Source organism: Guyanagaster necrorhizus (genome assembly GCF_019112545.1).
Source record: "Guyanagaster necrorhizus MCA 3950 unplaced genomic scaffold BT62scaffold_24, whole genome shotgun sequence".
NCBI lineage: Eukaryota > Fungi > Basidiomycota > Agaricomycetes > Agaricales > Physalacriaceae > Guyanagaster > Guyanagaster necrorhizus.
In genome coordinates, this window is record NW_025064903.1 from 156,765 (window position 1) to 174,592 (window position 17,828).

Here is a 17,828-nt window from a genome sequence, read left to right on the forward strand (position 1 = left end):
GGGATATGTTATCTGCCACTTCGTCTAGTTGGGGGTTCCACCATGGTCGTGCCTTGGGGCTCGGTTTTCTGCGGGGTATTGTCTCCTCTGCCGCTGCTTCCATTGCGTCCATTATCGCATTTGCTGCATTGTCTAATTCCTCTGTAGATGGTATTCTTGAAGTATCAGCAATTCGTTTGACAGTGTCATGGTACTTAGCTATTTGGGTTAGGTATTCTTCCTTGAATTCCTCTGGTTTTGCTGCCTTGTAATTGAAGCATGTTGCTGTAATGTTCTCGATCTCTATCAGCTCTGGGTCTACCGTCCAGACGATAGGGAAATGGTCTGAGCCATATGACTGATTGACTATTGACTACCCGAATATGATGGTAGATAAAGTCTTGGTCGAGCATTTGATAGTAAAACTTGGTGCTGAATCAAATCTACTGACCTTTATTTGCTACTCGACGTGTCGTTACACGTGTAAGGCTGCAGATCAGCCATCCTACGGGTACATATGTCAGAGAATTCGGACAACAACGTCAAGCAATCATTTGACCATCATCAACCCAATCGTTGCCGCTCTCTATCAATTATCCTCTATTCCATTCCCGTTCCTTGAGCACTTCAGGTTCTAACCATTTTCACTGTAATTCATCCAAAGCCAGAGCTGGAGCGACTCGGATGTGTGCAGTGTTTATATTTCGTCCTGAATAACTACGGATTAATAAGCGTTCAGCTTCAGCCATGTATAGCCATCCCCCAAGGACTCGCGGATGCCATAGTGTGCGTCCTTAGCAACGACCGTCGCAGTCTTTGCGCACTTTTTACCCGTATCATGCTCCCTACGTTCTCAAGCGAGAGTCCATTTTTTCCGTATTGTCCACCTTAAGAAAGAATGTTCTGTCTCAACTTTCTTTAACCTGTGTGCGATGTCACCGGATATTCCACATCTGGTGAAGGATCTATTTGTGGCCCTACCCTTCACTATGGAACACAGATACGGTCTTGATCGACTCCTAGAGTGTTATCCTCTTCCGAATGTCCGAAGACTCACCATAGAACATCGGATTCAGTGCTTCAGCATCAAAAACGACGTTCCCAGCGCCTTGTTATCGTATCCTCTCAGCTCACTGACGCTCAACATTCAATTGTACCGGTATGAGGACCTGTATGAGCTTCTGATGTGTTATCCAACTCTCAAACATCCTGACACTTCTTTCGCCGATGTTTTGGATATGAATCGTATGATGGGAATGGATTCAGAGAGGATCAAGGTCAACTAGGGCACGATTCTCTCAATCCAAGACTTGTCCCGGGGCTCAAGTTGGAGATGCTGCATGTGCCCTTCCTGACCTTGGAAGCATGCAGGAATGACAATGACGCAGTTACAACGTGAAATGGTTTATCGACTGTCTGGAATACGGACATGGCCCCGTCAACGTATCTCGAATAAACATCCTTCTTACACCATCGGGGGAACTTGATGGTAGTTTTCTTGAGCACTCAGTTGACATTTGGACATCCTTAGATTCTACAATGACGACCCCAAGATTCGGGGCTACCACTCTTTGCATCTGGGTTGGCTATGTGGTAGAATGGTACCCAAGGAAACCTGACGCGGATTTGCTGGAAATAACGCAGCGGTTCATCTGCAATGCGTTCCCTCGTTTACATTTGACGAATAGGTTGGAGGTCCATTGCAAGGTGTTATAATATTCATTCGATGAAGTGATGCACTTGACGGGCTAGATATAAAGGTTGTCTTTCTTTAGTTTTTCTGAATTTTATTCTTCCCGTTTCATATATATTCCGCATCCTTTTCGCTGTGACGTAAGCTCATCTGAAAGTTTAAACAAATCTATCGGTCCTATTATTGCGCCATCATCGAATTTGAACCCATGTAGGTCGATCTTGGGCAGATTGAGCTCACCAGACTTCTTCACATATTGCGGCCCGAACAGCACCTTTACCTCACCCTTGAAAGCACCGGTCAGTGATCTCTGGGCATGAACTATGTAATGATGTTTCCCAGCACATGCAGCGAATATTAGTCATGTCGAACGTGAAGTGGATAAGGCTCTCCAGATAACTCGTGAAGACTGATAGAGTAACTGACATACAGACCGTAAAATTCTCCATCCTAAAGACATTAGCATAGCCTTTCTACCGTGAATAGGTGATATTCGTTGCTAGTGCTAATATATAGTGGTATTCATCCGTGATATATGAGCGTAAACACTTTCAGAACGTCCGATGATGAAATAGTCTGTGGGTGTCTAGGTCGATTTTGTGAGCTTTTCAACAAGACGCTTTCGATACATCATATGACGGAATAACATGCGCTTTGTCTTTCCCATCTCAATATACTCTTCCAGAATGCGATATTTATGTTGGAGTACGAGGGGTATATACGAATCCTTCAACCGATTGTCAGATGAAAAGTCCAAGTATTGTATATCAAATACGCACCTGAAGACAGTACACTGCCAGTTCTCGTCGAGTAGAGGAGTTAGCATCTGGGCCAGCTTGTAGCTTCGGTATATCGCTGTATGCAACATCCCCTTTCAGCATCCCGGGCTCGCGTAGCAACCTGGCAGCGACGTTTCTGAGCTTATAACTCCGGAGACGGAACTTATCATGATTGCAAGCAAAGTGGCGGAACATATCAAGCACTACTCTGCCTGGAATGGCAACCGTTCGGCCCATCCAGTCTTTATATTTTAAGCTATACCATGTTTGAGGTTCCGAGGAGGTCGGAGGGCCTAAAGAAATACATTAGAAGAAGAACCGATGACAGAGATGGTAACAGTACCGGCTTTCAACCGTCCCAGTATCAGGTCAAAACCCAGTTGACGGCCCCGAGTGATCAGGTAATCTAGGTCGAAATTTAAGATATTCCAGCCGGTCATGACATCTGGATCTATATCATGGATGAATTCCTGCCAGGCAGCTAGCATCTCTCTCTCTGAGGTATACGATCGAACATAAGCTCCCTCGATGGGATCGCACGAACCGACAGTAAAAATGACACGCAAGAACGGGTCCTTGGTCCCTTTCGAAGTCCCATCAATTGAGACTAAGCAAATCGGGAGAAAAAGTAAACTTGCCTAGGTGCGAAACTACATTGGATATCTGTATGACGGGATCCTGTAAAGACTCGGAAATGAATTTCCCTGGTTTCTTGGGATCTTCTCGTGTCATGGATTCGATATCAAAGTACAGAATCCTAAGCGGAGCGTCCGGGATTCTCGAATCGGACGCGTTCAACGCGTTATGACTGTTGAAAATGATGAGAGATTGAAGTTGCGGTTCATGCTCGACCAACGCACGGGATGGTCAGCTCGATCTGGCATCTTGAGACTTGATCGCTTGTTTCCGTGAGCGCATAAGTCTCAGCAGGACATTCAATCCAGCCTCCCATGCCTGGTAGCTGTGCGAATGCAATGTTGTAGATGATGATTGGGGTAAGGTATGTTATAGGGAACTAACCTGACGGTCGGCCAAAAAGCATGTCGCAATGTCCGTATGTGGATCGATATATGCAGTAGCTACAGTATTGTCGCGTAGCTGTAATTTTTTTGGATACGGGTAAAAGTATGGTCTAGAACCGGTTACGGTTGCCAAAACGGTGTTTCCGGACTGAATTATAGTTAGTATATGTGCACGAGATGCCATATGCCATGGCATCTACCTCTGTAACACCGTACATCAACACGTCCCTACTTTCATGCGACCATTGTGACGACTCTATGTCGACGAGCTGGAAAACTGTGAGGAAACCGAGAATGTCATCATGTGCCTCGGGCCCGGGCGTGGGGAAGAAGCATATACCTATGTTATCCTGTAGAGGATCGAGCTGAGAGTATTTGGGTCGTTGATGTTGTATGTCTCTCAGCGCTAAGAACCGAGTTGTGCTATTATCCGTTCTTTGCTCAACGTTGGCAGCTATGGTTAGTTTGTCTTGAAGAGTATCCACGAGTCCTTCCATTCTAGTATGAGTGGCACCCCTGGGAATTGTGGATAGTAAGCTGGATGTGGCGATGGGCCGCTGGAAGATAGCTGGGGGTCCCGAGCTACAAGTGTAGAATAAGCGCAATATCGAGCAGCAAAATAAAGGCGGTCACGCACCTAGTACAACGCATGGTTGTCCCCGTGAATAGTACACCTGAATAGCGCCGGTACATCGTAAGTCCCACAACCATAGATGTGTATTTAATGGTCAATACAAGGCTTTGGTCGTTCCGCAGGCGATCTATCGTTGAGAAGGGAATGTGGAATGGTTCGGCTTGGAGAGAAGGACAAACATTGCAACACTTGAGAAGAAGAATGGTGACCTGACGACTAACGCGCGACAAAGCGGAACGCCAAAACATCGTGTTCATTTGGCAAAGTACAGAAACCCAGAGCGAGGGCACCCCATGAGCAAAATGCATGACCAGAGAAACATTCTGACGGGGACCCAGCACGGTATCGTTGATCAGATCTTTAGTCCAGCCATCCTGCGGGAATTTATTTAATTTTACTGATGTAAGTCGGACGTAGTACCGATGGAATACGCGATGTCATGAGAGAGGTGCCGCCGGCACAATGCTTTTACTGCATTAGTACAAGGATCCAGACGGCAACTCGATTAGGTTAGATGCCGGTATTTGCGACTAACGCGAACATTCACGGTGTCTGTTGATACTGATATCACCGAACACTGGATGGTCGCTTACGATACCGCCTTTTCTGCTCCACTCAACACCGATGTCCTCCGTCCATGCTGCAGAGGATGGAGATGGCAAAAACCCAGGGATTCCGCCCAAGAATGCCCAAGGGACACCTGATGACTCTGATGACTCTGAGCGCGTTCTCCAGCCTGGACCAACGGCTAATCCCCCTCAGCGACAGAAAAAGGCAGCTCGCAGTGTATTTGGGCTGCAGCAACGTGAATTCAAGGTCGGAGGTGCGTTACCCTGTTCTTTTTACTTGCTGCATATCTCACTGAGAGTGAAGGGAATGACCCGTCCGACTATGAACAAAAATTTCCGGAAGATAAACGGCACGAGGAACTGGGTCCGCTTGCTAGAGTATGGCGTACATACCTTGAAGAGTGTGATGCGTTTGACAAGGAGATGTTGGATGAATGGAGGGATGGACTAGATGTTTTCCTGGTTTTCGTGAGTGCGAATACTGCAATTCGAATATTCCTTTGTTGACGACTGAATGAAAGGCTGGTCTATTCTCCGCCGTGGTCACTACGTTCGTTGCTCAGACATCGCAGAGCCTTCAAGTCGACTACGGTCAAGTCACGGCGACACTTGTGTACGAGCTCATCGACGTCCAGCGTGCGGCGGCCAATGGCTCCTCCATGAACGACGTTCCCCGTTCAGACCTTACTCCGTTTTCGACATTTAGTCCCGCGACGTCTGATGTGTTAGTCAACGGACTGTGGTTTACCAGTCTCTCATTCAGTTTGACAACCGCACTATTTGCTGTCCTGACAAAACAATGGATTCACCAGTATGTCACCGTTCCGTCGGGGACACCACGGGACAAGTGCCGTGTACGTCAATTCCGGTACATGGGGCTCCAGCAGTGGAGTGTGGGTCTCATCATTGGGTTGTTACCTGTTCTGTTGAGCGCGTCAGTTGGAGTGTTTTTTCTAGGTCTGGTTATTTTTTTAGTCCCACTGAAAGTGTCAATTGCATATGTCGTCGGGATCATCGCCTCTGTGTCCTTCGCTGCGTATTTCATCACGAATTTCCTTCCGATTTGGTACGCTTCATGCCCGTACAAGACGCCATTGTCGCATTATGTGTTCCTTCTCTATGCCTACCTCGCTCACCTCATATCCTCGGTCTGTTGTGGGTCACCATCGTCGAAGCCTCAGGCCATCCACTCGCTGCGAGACGTTGAGCTTGTAGCTGTGGAGTCCTGTGTGGATGACATCGATGTACATGCCTTGGCCTGGTTGTTCGGCATGTCCTCCAACCCTAGTGTACAGAGTATTGTTGTACAATCAACCAGTGCTTTACCGCTGAGGTCAGTGGAATCTCTAAAACAACATGCGAAGGGAATTTCAGACATATGCAATACCCTCATTGAACGCATGCTGGATCGTCCTCAAGAAAGTGTGCTCGATCGCCTTCTTCGCACAAGTCTCCGTTTCGACGTCGGCGCAGTCTACCGGTGGTCTGTAGAACGAAGAAAGCAATTTCTCTCAGGCTCTGCGGAGCTTTTGTGGAGCCCGTTTGGTAATTCAAGTCCCAAAGAGGTCGTGCAACTGGTGAAAGCTCAGTTGACTTTTCCCAGAGATGAAGATCTGGATCTGCAGCCTATTGTATGGGCCTATTTGCTCCAGAGATTGCCACCCTTTGATGTACATGATGGTCTCCTTCAAATGTTCTTCCATGCAATTCCCTCATCCTACTGGCATGCGAACTATGTCCTGCCTCCTCTTTTCCTGACAAGGGACGGACTGAAGATTTGTTTGACTGACCATTCCAGAGATCATGACGTGGTTAATCTTCTGACAGCTGTTGAAACGTATCTGTATCCCTACGTTGCCGATGTCATATTGCGCCGTTTCAGGGGTGTGAAGGACAGTGTTTTCCATTCTGATCCCACCGACGAATTTCCCCCACCTCAGGATCCTCGACTATGCATACTTTTGACCATTGCTGGCTCTCCTTCTATGCAAACGGTGACCATCGCCGATCCTTACATTGATACTTTTGAAACGGTTATTCGAAACATTGGAGTGTATATGGGTGTTGGTTCATCCCGGCTATATGATGATCCAGGGTACGACAAGATGCCTTCTTTCAGACTAGATTGCAATCGCTACGCAGTTCTAAAGCTGCTGTATACATTGGTGTCATCTGAGGACTTCAGTGGCAGCACTTCGATGCGAAGTGAAGATCAGAGTATCTTGTTGGTGATTTTTCTTCGCGTACTCAAATCGACGTTTCCTCGACCTCAATTTCTTCCCGATTCGGAGGACTGGTGCACCCCATACATGGCTTCCAACTTTGTCAGAATCGCTTTCCAGGATAATCCATGGATAACTGCATATGAACCCACATACCTCTCTCACTTTAAACTGACAGCAGAACTCGCTACTTTTTTCTTCCAGTTCCCCCCCATCATGGAGGAGGTCTTTTCTCATGTCGTTTCACGGCGTCTTCTTGACCAGATATTACATGACACTAATCTAGTTGATCCGGCATTCTTCCCTCATCCGGCATTCTTCCCTGATCTGCCGATAATCCTTGATGCCTTTATCACCGGGCTGGCATCAAACTCTGGGATCTCCCAAATGTCCACTGACTACTTATTTGAATCCGACATCCTCTTCAGGGCTTGTACAGTACTTGTTTCCTGGGACAAAGCTGACAGCCTCCGTCGTCTCACCCTTCTTCGTGCAGCAAATGATCCCGCTTGGCCTGAGTGCCTGCAGAAGCTCGACACCATTTCTGAGCATTTTCAGTGGCCGAATTTCATGGAGCATGCTTGTACTATTGCAGGCTTCAGGGAATTCATTGAAGGAGGTTGTGTGGGAGACTTTGGACTGGGTGGGTGTCCACCGGGACGAGCTCCGGATAAAGAGAAGCATCCGATGGGTTTACGGGTCATGATGAAGTCGCCACAAAAGCATTGGCATCGGCTGCGGCGACCTCGTAGTAGTGGGGTGGCAGCAGAGGGAACGATGCACAATGGTAGTAAGTGTGAATAGATTGTCTTCCTAGATAATGTATGTATTGATGTCTTTTGCATGCATTTCGGAGTATCTGTATTACATAGTGTGTATTTATGAAAATATGTCGTGGTTGAATCCACCGCAAACTTTGTGAACAACTGATTGACTATTGACTACCCGAATACGATGGTAGATAAAGTCTTGGTTGAGCATTTGTGTTGGAATAGCAATCCTGAGTGAGCACGAGAATGTACTCGAAGATATGATGCCAGTCAGCGGCAGCTGACTTGGATCATGATCCGGACTTATTTAGTATTTCATAGAAAGATCTCGAAGTAATACAAAATGTATTGAAGTAGAATGTCTCTCTCTCGAGAGGCTAATTCTAATCCTCTGTACATTACTCTGCTCTCTACTTACAACAATTTGATAGTAAAACTTGGTGCTGAAATAAATCTACTGACCTTTATTTGCTACTCAACATGTCGTTACATGTGTAAGGCTGCAGATCAGCCATCCTGCGGGTACATATGTCAGAGAATTCGGACAACAACGTCAAACAATCATTTGACCATCATCAACCCAAGGCCTATCGTTGCCTCTCTCTATCGATTATCCTCTATTCCGTTCCTGTTCCTTGAGCACCCCTTGTCCAGATTCTGAAAGAAAGACCATATGCACCATATGCAATGGATATAATCTATGAAGTTGAGGGGTAACTAAGAAAAGGCAGAGGTTGAGGTAAAAAGAAGAACACATATAGATTTACATGAATGTTAAACCAATGGGTCTGAACTTGATGTTGGAGTAAACAATAGATATGCTGGACTCAGCCTTAACTGTAGTGGGAATGCTGGAGGTTGTAGTGCAGGGTCCATGAGAGATACCAGGTTGGCAGGGATCACTGTCAGTGGAGTAGTTGCTGTTGAGCCATAATATGTTGACAGTGTAGTCATCTCTCAGCAGATAGTGGTTTTGCCTCTCACCTCTCCCTTAAGATCCTCACTCTCTGAATATAGGTATCAGTGAGAACAAAACAGTAGGAAAAGAATAGTGCTTAGTAGATGTTATAACTCTATAGATGGCTTCTGTCCTCTTGTTGAGATAGTACTCATTAGGCTTGAATTTCTGCCAATGCATTGTTTGTGCTCATGAAAAGTTATACTCTGAGCCTTTGTCCTTCATGTTGTCAACCACATTTCTGGAACTGTTGAACATCACATGAAGAACACCCAACATATCAGGGACATTCTTTTCTAAACTGCTGGCAACTGGCTTCACATCTTGTTGATAGATTCCAAGTCAAGAGTCTTCAGTGGCACTGACAAGGTCAAATGTGCTGTTACACATCAGGCCATGGGGATGGTAGAAGGTCTTTTCCCTAGGACTCATGATTTTAAGGTCAGTTGCATAGAACAATGGTGGTAGTGACAAGGTTAAACTTTCAGAAACACGCGGTCACATGGTGTAAATCATATTTCAATTTGTCACAAGAGGGCGGTGCGGCTAAAATCAGGTGGGAGATCCTGATATTAAACAGAATACCAACTTACTTTACATAGTAAAATGATGGTTTCATCTGAATGCGATGCCTCAACATCCAATATTCTTATCTTCCCTTTTCCTTGATAAAATGAGTCACGGCAACCTGGCCGGCAGTTGAAATAATATTATCCTGCTATCAAATTAGTTGCCGACTACTCGGTTTATCTCGGTCTCATGCCAAGAATGCCGAACATTCCTGTTTTTTTCCATGTTCGGGAACCTTGCTTACCTTCAACTACTCAGTCTCCCCTCGCTACGGTCATTCTCTTTCATAGAAATGCCTACCATCTGTGGGACAGTATATAACTCGCTAAGGAATTCTACGCGAGACGCTGTAACGTTCTTCTGGTTTCTTACCGAGGGTAAATATCATTTTTCTTTTTCTAGGTGTCCCGTCTTCATTCTTTAAAGATACGGAACTTCCGATGACTCTCCTTCTGAGAAAGGTGAAACTTTCCCCATTTCCGTCTACATTGACTGAAGATGATTATCTCGGTCCGGTCTGAGAGAGGATGCACAGGCTGTGCTTGAGTATGCGTTGGCTGATCAGCAACTCTCCCAGGTGCCCATTGTACGCGTCTTTCACTTGCGGACATAGCATTCATGCTTACTGGGTACTGTAAAAAATATTGTATGCGGCCACTCATTAGGCGGGGCCGTAGCCATCGACCTCGTCAGCCGAACTCTCACCAAGTTACATGGCCAAAGCTCTGTCCCTCCCTCCAACTAAACTCGTACAACAGGTATTCTCCCTCATAGTGGAGAACACGCTCTTATCCATACTCACCATCGTCGGGGGGTGGAGCGTCCTCCGCCATTTGCTTTTATCGTCCACCAGAAATGGGATTCCAAGTCCAAGATTTCGTCCATACCAGGGACGCTGCCGCTCCTCATGCTCAGCGGACAGATGGACCCTGTTGTTCCCAAAGTGCATATGAAGAAATTGTGGGAACTACGTTCACCCCGCGATTTGGATATATTCAAGTCTCTCCGTTACGCTGGACATGGTAAGAGATCCAGAGTATAGGCTGATGATCTGGATACAGAACCTAACGCGGCCGAACCGCATTATTGGAACACGATAGAGACGTTCCTTACTATTGTCCTTCAGAGGCAGAAATCTGCTACCTCTCCTCCATGAGCAGGTCTTGTGAGAGAGTATATGTTCTCAGTGTTTTTCCGTTTGCTTTATATGTATAGTAACCGATGCTCCTGTTCTCTAATATTATGTGTAGTACGCAGTATGGCATATGATACATACAAAATTTAATCCCTACGAAATTGCGTTGACAACCTATGGCGCACGAGAATACACCGAAACAGTCCCACTCTCCACTGACCTCCCACCAGTCGACGACGTAATCTGACCGAACCCCAACGCCCAGGTCAAGTCCAGCTGGGCCGTCAGATACGCAATCTTACTTCGCATCCCGGCAATCTGTTTGCGCAGACGCTCCTCACCAACACCCCAACCTTCCTCCGAGCTAAACTTTGCAGATCGCAACGAGACGCGCGGCGAATTGCTGTAATTCCGACTGTCTAGCAGTAGGCGGAAGAGGGAACGAGAGGAAAGCCAGGTTTTCGCTGATGGTTGTGGATTATAGGGATGGGTGGAACGTCCGCAAAAACTCTGTACGGCAGTGGGAACGCATCTACCAGACCGACGATTCGCCAGGTAAGCGCTTGGTGTGTTCCGTACTGACTCACAGGCACTGATTTCTCCACCAAGATTATAAACGGGGAAATACAATCAACATTTGCTTCGCAAGTGTTGCATTAATCCTCTGGTTCGTACAGAAATACTACTATTGTCGTAGAAACGCACGAAACGCAACACTCTATGCCAGACTGAGTGAGGACGAGAAAGCGGAAAAAAACGATAGAGCGGAGGAGAGAGGTAATCGGGGCCTCACCTTTAGATTTACTACATAAATTTCAAGCTAATACAGGCGTAGCCCACTGGGACTCTGGCTTTAAGCCCCGGTTTTCCAGCCAATTCATAAATTCGCCGGCAATCTTCTGATGACCGGCAACGGTTGGATGTAGGTTGCTGTAATGTCAGTCAGTCGGCAATGGGTACTAGGAGGAGTGCAGTGAAAATATACTCCGGGAACACATCATCCCACGAGACCCAACCTGTCGCATTGACGAGGAAGATATTTTTATCGTTGCTGTATAAAGTACAATGGTGAGCAAGCGAATGAAATGCCACGAGATGTCAGTACCTCATGACCACTATCTGTTCATACCTTCCGTCGTAATAATAGCTGATTTCGCCATCTGCAGCCGGCCAGCCCCACTGAAATCATGGTTGAATGATCGGTCAGTTGACTGAAAGGTCGCGTACGGGTGTGAAGACGAAGATTGGTTGTCTGTCATAAATCCGACGGAGGCGGCGTATGAAGTCGAGGTATACCTGGAATGGGCATAAACCTCTTGGTATCTATTTGGATACCGCATACTCACCTGGACAAATTCATCCCCAGAGACCGGATGAGAGGCGTCATTTGCCCTAGATAGCATAGCTTAAACATTTAGCACGACCCCGGACAATCAATTTACCCTATATGGATTACTATGTGCGTAGGAGTTGGCTTATCGCGAGAGAAATCCCATGGCGTCGTGTAGTTGTGGTCGGTAGTGTAATAGTATCCAGTATCTTCTGTCTTTTATGAGATTTATGAGCGACTGGTCAATAATCACTTCACTTTGTTGATTACCTTGAAGAACTGGAAAGACATTCCATGTACATTGCCGTAGGATGGTACATCCTTTGGTGGTGTCGGCCTTCACCACCGAATACCAAACAGGAAAACTCACCGTCAGAGTGATTCCCGGCTGGGCGATGACTGTGTGTTCTGCCTTGAAGCGTTCTCCGACAATAAAAGTCCACGCCTGGTCTACCCCCATAGGAATATATTGCCCCTATACGAGTTCAGATCAAAATAAGTTTTACTAGTAGGGACTCTTACTGCAGACAGTGAGTCGCCTATGAATAAGAATGCAAGCTCTGAGGGCTTGTATGACAGCAGGCTTGCACCCTGTTGGTTATCTATCATCGGCTGTTATTCTCAGAGCAGTGTCACGTTTAGAAGCCCACTGAATTCAACGCCAGGCTTTCAAGATTCATCCGATTATTCTGCCAACCCTCGACGTTGATGCGAACGACGCTAGTTCGGGACGGGGATCTCACAGGAATGACATTCGTTCCCGATGAGACGTTTACAGTCGTAAAATTATTATAGTCGACCGATACTGCAATGGACGTCAACGGCGACGTAGTGTGAGGACCCAGATCCAGAGCCAGCGAGTGTAGATTTTGTACATGCAATTTGAATCCTGTGCCGGCCCTGTATAAGACGACGATGTGACGACACTAATGTCAAGTTGAGCGCGTTACGCTCTCACCACCAAGTGCCTGGCGAAGTATCCCATCGGCCATGGAAGTAGATTTGGGGGTCAGTGTTCTCGATTTTCAAGGACATGACGGTTGTCGATAGAACCAGGGAAACAAGAACCAAGGCCGTTGGGAGAAACATTGAAAACGTTTTACGAATGCGATAGCTCGTTGTCGGCCTTATAAGTGCCAGAGCCTCAGTCAGGTGCATGCGAAGTTCAAATGCCCGATGATTTACCGAATGACACCATGTGCAGAGTACTCTTGAACCTGCAGACCCTCCTAGCGGAGGAACATCTGTACGTGATGTAGCAGATAATTCTAACGCTCTCCGCTGTCCGGAGGATCGCCCGGACAGGATTCAAGATTGATCCTGCCTCAAATCCTGCAACCTGCAGAGCCATGAGGCTACTTAATATCGGTGTGAGGCTCAGCAACGCTTTCCATGTCGCTGTCACGCATAGAGCCTTTCAAGGAGGCAGTTCTCGAGCAATCTCTCGACGGCCATCACCACTGACTCTGTCTGGGTAAGCGAAAAAAACCAATCTCGGACGTATATCCGACAAAGATCACTTACCACACAAGGTATTCGAGTTATCACTGGTAATGATCATGGCAGCAGGAGGTATAAAGCAAGTGTAAAGTGGTCAATACCGGAGGCTATGAGTGAATAACGCTGGGGCTGATGGCAAATGCCGGCAGCAACAGCATCATCATCCCGGTGACGCGGCCTGAAGAGTTCGTTTTACAGCCCGCATCAAGCTTACATTCTATTGTCCAAAAGGGCTTCAAACCAAGCGCTGGGAAAACTGAGGGACATCGACTCACAGCAAGCATGCTCCGTGCTGATTGGCTCATCTTATTTGAAACCCTTACAAGATCTGATGCCAATATCATGCTCCACTACTTCCCGAGGACCTGACTACCCTGTCAAATCCCAACGAGTCATTTCGATACATGTAAGGAGTCGGACCCGATAAAGGCACACTATTCCCATCCAATTATTTTCGGGCAAGCTAGTTCGTATGGGATTGGCCGGACATCGCATCCGTGAAGTTCGCGCTACCAGTGTGGGAAGTGCTATATAAGAAAGGACATCTTGGGAAATTAGCTCAGACTTCTTGTGATGTCCAGCGAAACAGAAAGCAGCCCGTTCGCCGCCCTTTACCGAGGCAACTTAATTCCTTTGCATGCTGTCCGTGAGTTTCCGCCTCTATCTCTGCCTTTCAGGAGTAATAATTTTGCAGTCGTTGGCTTGACTTGGATAGTACACGACTACTGCAAGTACTTCATCCCTAACTGTGAATTATCCTCTCTGATGTTGTTGAAGTTGTGACGCTGGAAGATGAGGTGAGTAGTTTCTCGTCCTCTGGGCAACTGTATTTGATATGGGATCGCTAGATACGTTATATCTGGGTGAATATGATGTACAGTGTTCAGGATGACACGAAGTTTACTTTATTTCAACAGCCACAGAATCGAAACATAGGAAAAATTATGTTCTTATGGGTGCGCAGGCTTCTCTTATTATATATACGATTACCTTTGACGCGTTTTCAGGTTCGGTACTACAGCATAGCGCTACTCCTCTTCGACACTGTACAGATTCATGTCTTCTCTATACCTGGAATAACATCCGATAACCTGTAAGTTCATTTATTCCCCAAATGTCTACTGCGTTGTCATCAACGTTGAGCAGATGCGTAGCCATGGACTCAATCATCCGGGTAGTCGGTGCAATAAGCCTATGGTCCGTCGAAATTATCATGCAGCTGCGCGTCTATGCCCTATTCAAATGCTCCAAAAAGGTATTTTCCTCGGATTACCTGAATTCGATTGTGAACCGCCTTTTTCTAGGTCGCCGTAATTAATGCCGTGCTATTTGCGGGTTCTATTGCTGGATTTTCATGGATTTTGATTCATAATGCCGTTAGACGAAGAGCCGTAATTGCTTATGCGATCCATCTGCCTCTTCCGGGGTGTCCGGTCATTCACACTGGGATTGAATGGGCTCAATGGGTACCCGGTGAGTAGCTCAGCTGTTTCAATGAATTAGGGGACTACCTGCTAAATCTTCCCAAGCAACCGCATATGAAGGCGTCCTTTTCGGTTTTGCGCTTTTTAAGACATTAGAATCAACGGCAGGCAGGATTCAGAAGGGACGTCGTGTGTCCCTCTATTCTCTTCTGCTTCGTGACAATATCTTGTACTTTTTTGCGTAGGTTCTACGTCTATCATTTCCCTCGCCTTCTAATCCAACTTTTTAACAGAATATCATGTATCTTGGTATTTAACAATCTTATGGTTGTCGTACGTCTTCCATCTCTTCGAGACCGTAACTAAGTACCTGATGCACTTCATTAGGGTGTGACCAAGATACCGTGGTTCAGTTACGGGTGCGCTCTTTCCTTCTTTTAGTTCAAGCTGTATCCATAATACTTCCATAGCCCTTTCCACGCCGCAGTAGGCGTTCTTACGACCCGCATGCTTCTGAATCTACAGAAGGCAGCTTCTCCCGACATAATCGCCTCTACTTTTGAGCGAAGCGGTAGCGGCAATACCGAGAAAAGTTCTCGTCAAACCGACCTCCCCTGGCGAGCAGCTAGCGGGCCCACACGGCGCTCCGGATCCATAGACTCATATTCGACCGAGCATTCTTCCCCAAATACATTCCCAATGCGGGGTATCATTGATTTAGAAGCCCCAGTAACGACGGCTTGATTGTTTAACACATCCCTACATAACTATTTATTGTGATCTTTGAACCTGTGTTCGACACAATGTGTGTCGTTGATATGGATAAGAATCTAAGAATCATAGGAAGATATCGAGAGTACAGCACTATGTCGCAGAATTTAGATCCATTTGCAGCAGCTGAAACGCACTGCGCCTGCAATCATATGGGAGTAATGAGTGGTTGTTTCAGGGAGTCATTAAAGCGTGAGATCACTGATTATAAGTTGCTACCAGGTGCCTGAGCTGATGAGAGAACCAGTAGAATACGTTGAATAAGTGATATTAAATCAAATCCTGATCGTGTAGCAATGAACAAGCCCAGACAAATGATCATCATGATCTATCTCAGGACCAATGGTAACGTGAGCGTATTCGGCCATTCAAGTTCCACCAAATCGCACTTTCGGTTCCAAACCACCGTGTCCAAAAACATAATTGACTGGAATCATGATCATTCTTAGTGAAAGCCAGTAACTGACAGCGATGTGCACAGAGCTTCTACATCATTCATGCCGTGCTTCGGGAGCTGGACATAAAGCTCTTCTTTTACTGTGTGGGACAGTCTATCTTACAGTTGATGGTTAGGTAGGCGCTCATCGAATAGAGACTATCATCCTCGGATATCGACTCCCAGATGCAAAGGCTCAACTACCACATGTCTGATTTCTTCAAACCATCTTTCATTCAACATTCAGTAGCTGGTAGCTTTACTTGGCCAGTATCTCTACTCATCTTTGCAGCTACCATTCATTGACATTCAGCTCAACTCTCACAGCCACAAGGTTATGCATGATATAGGGGACATACACTTGCATATCCGAAGGGATAACGACAGATGATTGGACCTCGCGGGGTCTTCTCACATTTAATGACAGGCCGAGTTTATCTACGGTTGTCTGATCGAAATTCCAGCGTAAACAGGTGATGCTGATGCATCAGAGCATTTGAGATTGTAACCAACATAATGGATGAATCCAAAATCAAGAATCACTCCGGACCGTAGATGGAACGTATCGTCGCGAGGTAGATCCCCCATACAAGAAAGCGAAGCCTATTCCAGTCATGAAATTATCCAGATAGTCACCTATCATGCTTTCGTTGTCTTTTGTTATGATGGTGACGGTTTCGATATGACTCGATTTCAACGAAGCTATTGTTTCCATGGCCGAAGGGAAATGGTAAACGTAGAACACGGCCGTCCGAAGTTCTATCAAGCAACTCAGATCAGGAAAACCTGAAAAAGATGAATTCTGGTTGATATCATTAAAGAATGATGTTCGCACCATTATCCCACTCCACAATAGTCAAAGCAACGAAGCGAAGACTTCTATGGCCTACGCGCAGGATATCATTGATTGGTTTGGGATCCAACGTGCGCCAGTGACCTCCAAACTTCAGCTTGAAAGCCATCAACTCACGTGTCTGGGGGAGTCCCCTAAGCCAATGCAAGAGATCCCGATTCCAGCATTTCAACGAGATCCAACGTAACCGCATGGGAAGTTTGCATTCCCTCAACGAGAGCGGGATATCCTCAGTGCCCCCCGGGCGGAAGAATTTTATCGAAAGTCGTTCAAGTTGGTAGAACAGGCTCGAATACCAGAGCAGGCGCCTGAAGTCGGCAGCGGATGTCTCTTCGCCATCTCCAAGACTCCCATAATTAAACGAGAGCCGCTGAATATCCGGGAAATGGCGGTATAGTGCCATCACCGGAGTCAATGACTGTCCGGCAATTATTGCTCGCTTTGGCATAGCATTGGCATTTGAAAGAGCACGGAGAGCGTGCTGGTATCGAATCATTGGGTCGCACTTTGTGTACATCTGAAGGCAAACTGTCTGGATATGCGGCGATATGGTGTTTTCTGGCGACTGCAAGAGCTTGACGAAATATCGTACACGGTCGCTGGAGTGGATATGTGTCCACAAAAGGCTCCGACTGATTGGGACCCATGCCCTGCAGACGAGGCTGCAAGTGAGGAGGGTCTTTCGGTCAGAGCGACAGAGACTGATGATGATCTCGCACAGTTCTTGGGGAAGGATGGAATCTGCGGGTACATTCACCTTCATACGCTTCCGAGATCTTGGATAAATGTGTGAGCACCAGACACGGAGACGTCGTAGAGGATGGAGAATGCAGACGCAACAGCAAAAGTCGATGATGATGAGAAGATGTTCTTTGTAGCATCGGCGGTGTGGAGGATAGTCATCGATGACTCGCCTGTACAACAGACCGCATAAGGGGATCAAGGAGCCGAGCAAAACGGTGCGGGCGAGGGCAAAGATTGCTCCTAAAGTTGATCCCACGAAGATACCACAATACAAAATATTCCAGAAATTATCTGTAATGCGGCACAATGAATCTAAACTGATCCCATCGTCCCGCGTGAAAAGAGTAAGAACCGACATTGAAGGGGGCTGGGGAAATACGAAATCGATCAAGTGGACGCCATCTTAAATCTAATTGTCAGTGTTTGGTCCAGAAGCCTT

General features: G+C 46.6%; 8 protein-coding genes across 8 annotated transcripts; 4 read left to right on the forward strand and 4 right to left on the reverse strand.

The window, feature by feature from the left end:
• The first annotated feature begins 534 nt into the window (after positions 1 to 534).
• On the forward strand, positions 535 to 1,739 carry BT62DRAFT_935165 (uncharacterized protein). The gene is given in 4 exon segments (XM_043186876.1): positions 535 to 565; positions 657 to 878; positions 892 to 1,224; positions 1,577 to 1,739. The coding sequence occupies 2 exon segments, from the start codon at positions 969 to 971 to the stop codon at positions 1,693 to 1,695; spliced, it is 375 nt and encodes a 124-aa protein (XP_043036708.1). The 5' UTR covers positions 535 to 565; positions 657 to 878; positions 892 to 968; the 3' UTR covers positions 1,696 to 1,739.
• Positions 1,740 to 2,158: 419 nt separating this feature from the next.
• Positions 2,159 to 4,518, reverse strand: BT62DRAFT_935166 (ribonuclease H-like protein). Its single transcript, XM_043186877.1, has 10 exons — positions 4,287 to 4,518; positions 4,111 to 4,234; positions 3,814 to 4,055; positions 3,674 to 3,750; positions 3,472 to 3,621; positions 3,312 to 3,412; positions 3,090 to 3,259; positions 2,795 to 3,034; positions 2,452 to 2,744; positions 2,159 to 2,399 (listed from the first exon to the last, which is right to left on the reverse strand). The coding sequence occupies exons 2-10, from the start codon at positions 4,122 to 4,124 to the stop codon at positions 2,259 to 2,261; spliced, it is 1,428 nt and encodes a 475-aa protein (XP_043036709.1). The 5' UTR covers positions 4,125 to 4,234; positions 4,287 to 4,518; the 3' UTR covers positions 2,159 to 2,258.
• Positions 4,519 to 4,641: 123 nt separating this feature from the next.
• On the forward strand, positions 4,642 to 5,654 carry BT62DRAFT_953652 (uncharacterized protein). Its single transcript, XM_043188273.1, has 4 exons — positions 4,642 to 4,930; positions 4,981 to 5,144; positions 5,198 to 5,569; positions 5,616 to 5,654. The coding sequence occupies exons 1-4, from the start codon at positions 4,732 to 4,734 to the stop codon at positions 5,631 to 5,633; spliced, it is 753 nt and encodes a 250-aa protein (XP_043036710.1). The 5' UTR covers positions 4,642 to 4,731; the 3' UTR covers positions 5,634 to 5,654.
• A 2,777-nt stretch (positions 5,655 to 8,431) lies between these two features.
• On the reverse strand, positions 8,432 to 8,620 carry BT62DRAFT_903978 (uncharacterized protein; the record flags this gene model as incomplete). Its single annotated transcript, XM_043183543.1, has 1 exon — positions 8,432 to 8,620. A coding segment is annotated over one exon (189 nt), but the record flags the coding sequence as incomplete, so codon positions are not given.
• Positions 8,621 to 9,419: 799 nt separating this feature from the next.
• On the forward strand, positions 9,420 to 10,352 carry BT62DRAFT_1078591 (uncharacterized protein; the record flags this gene model as incomplete). Its single annotated transcript, XM_043179403.1, has 6 exons — positions 9,420 to 9,573; positions 9,623 to 9,711; positions 9,774 to 9,782; positions 9,874 to 9,954; positions 10,017 to 10,218; positions 10,258 to 10,352. The coding sequence occupies 6 exons, from the start codon at positions 9,420 to 9,422 to the stop codon at positions 10,350 to 10,352; spliced, it is 630 nt and encodes a 209-aa protein (XP_043036712.1).
• A 794-nt stretch (positions 10,353 to 11,146) lies between these two features.
• Positions 11,147 to 12,696, reverse strand: BT62DRAFT_903641 (SGNH hydrolase; the record flags this gene model as incomplete). The annotated part of the gene is made up of 11 exons (XM_043183534.1): positions 11,147 to 11,261; positions 11,317 to 11,382; positions 11,437 to 11,510; positions 11,559 to 11,627; positions 11,678 to 11,723; positions 11,774 to 11,877; positions 11,932 to 11,982; positions 12,032 to 12,136; positions 12,184 to 12,252; positions 12,312 to 12,561; positions 12,620 to 12,696. The coding sequence occupies 11 exons, from the start codon at positions 12,694 to 12,696 to the stop codon at positions 11,147 to 11,149; spliced, it is 1,026 nt and encodes a 341-aa protein (XP_043036713.1).
• Positions 12,697 to 13,389: 693 nt separating this feature from the next.
• Positions 13,390 to 15,442, forward strand: BT62DRAFT_972533 (uncharacterized protein). The gene is made up of 12 exons (XM_043189076.1): positions 13,390 to 13,807; positions 13,856 to 13,888; positions 13,939 to 13,958; positions 14,010 to 14,024; positions 14,079 to 14,117; positions 14,169 to 14,254; positions 14,308 to 14,416; positions 14,466 to 14,634; positions 14,691 to 14,826; positions 14,879 to 14,918; positions 14,973 to 15,004; positions 15,056 to 15,442. The coding sequence occupies exons 1-12, from the start codon at positions 13,735 to 13,737 to the stop codon at positions 15,327 to 15,329; spliced, it is 1,026 nt and encodes a 341-aa protein (XP_043036714.1). The 5' UTR covers positions 13,390 to 13,734; the 3' UTR covers positions 15,330 to 15,442.
• Positions 15,443 to 16,021: 579 nt separating this feature from the next.
• On the reverse strand, positions 16,022 to 17,778 carry BT62DRAFT_935175 (uncharacterized protein). Its single transcript, XM_043186878.1, has 2 exons — positions 16,628 to 17,778; positions 16,022 to 16,578 (listed from the first exon to the last, which is right to left on the reverse strand). Exons 1-2 carry the CDS (start codon positions 17,745 to 17,747, stop codon positions 16,325 to 16,327), a joined length of 1,374 nt encoding a protein of 457 aa, XP_043036715.1. The 5' UTR covers positions 17,748 to 17,778; the 3' UTR covers positions 16,022 to 16,324.
• Between the last annotated feature and the right edge of the window lie 50 nt (positions 17,779 to 17,828).

What these genes read in the sequence shown, in the direction of transcription:
- BT62DRAFT_935165 (XM_043186876.1), top strand. Translation starts at nt 969, where the DNA reads ATGGAACACAGATACGGTCTTGATCGACTCCTAGAGTGTTATCCTCTT. An exon ending in CGATGTTTTGGATATGAATC is followed by an intron (nt 1,225 to 1,576) that starts GTATGATGGGAA and finishes GCTATGTGGTAG; the next exon opens with AATGGTACCCAAGGAAACCT.
- BT62DRAFT_935166 (XM_043186877.1), bottom strand. An exon ending in TGATGTACGGTGTTACAGAG is followed by an intron (nt 3,622 to 3,673) that starts GTAGATGCCATG and finishes ACTATAATTCAG; the next exon opens with TCCGGAAACACCGTTTTGGC. An exon ending in GCTTTTTGGCCGACCGTCAG is followed by an intron (nt 3,413 to 3,471) that starts GTTAGTTCCCTA and finishes GCATTCGCACAG; the next exon opens with CTACCAGGCATGGGAGGCTG.
- BT62DRAFT_953652 (XM_043188273.1), top strand. Translation starts at nt 4,732, where the DNA reads ATGTCCTCCGTCCATGCTGCAGAGGATGGAGATGGCAAAAACCCAGGG. An exon ending in ACGTGAATTCAAGGTCGGAG is followed by an intron (nt 4,931 to 4,980) that starts GTGCGTTACCCT and finishes CTGAGAGTGAAG; the next exon opens with GGAATGACCCGTCCGACTAT. An exon ending in TAGATGTTTTCCTGGTTTTC is followed by an intron (nt 5,145 to 5,197) that starts GTGAGTGCGAAT and finishes ACTGAATGAAAG; the next exon opens with GCTGGTCTATTCTCCGCCGT.
- BT62DRAFT_972533 (XM_043189076.1), top strand. Translation starts at nt 13,735, where the DNA reads ATGTCCAGCGAAACAGAAAGCAGCCCGTTCGCCGCCCTTTACCGAGGC. An exon ending in TTGGATAGTACACGACTACT is followed by an intron (nt 13,889 to 13,938) that starts GCAAGTACTTCA and finishes ATGTTGTTGAAG; the next exon opens with TTGTGACGCTGGAAGATGAG. An exon ending in AATATCTTGTACTTTTTTGC is followed by an intron (nt 14,827 to 14,878) that starts GTAGGTTCTACG and finishes ACTTTTTAACAG; the next exon opens with AATATCATGTATCTTGGTAT.
- BT62DRAFT_935175 (XM_043186878.1), bottom strand. Translation starts at nt 17,747, where the DNA reads ATGTCGGTTCTTACTCTTTTCACGCGGGACGATGGGATCAGTTTAGAT. An exon ending in TATTGTGGAGTGGGATAATG is followed by an intron (nt 16,579 to 16,627) that starts GTGCGAACATCA and finishes CATCTTTTTCAG; the next exon opens with GTTTTCCTGATCTGAGTTGC.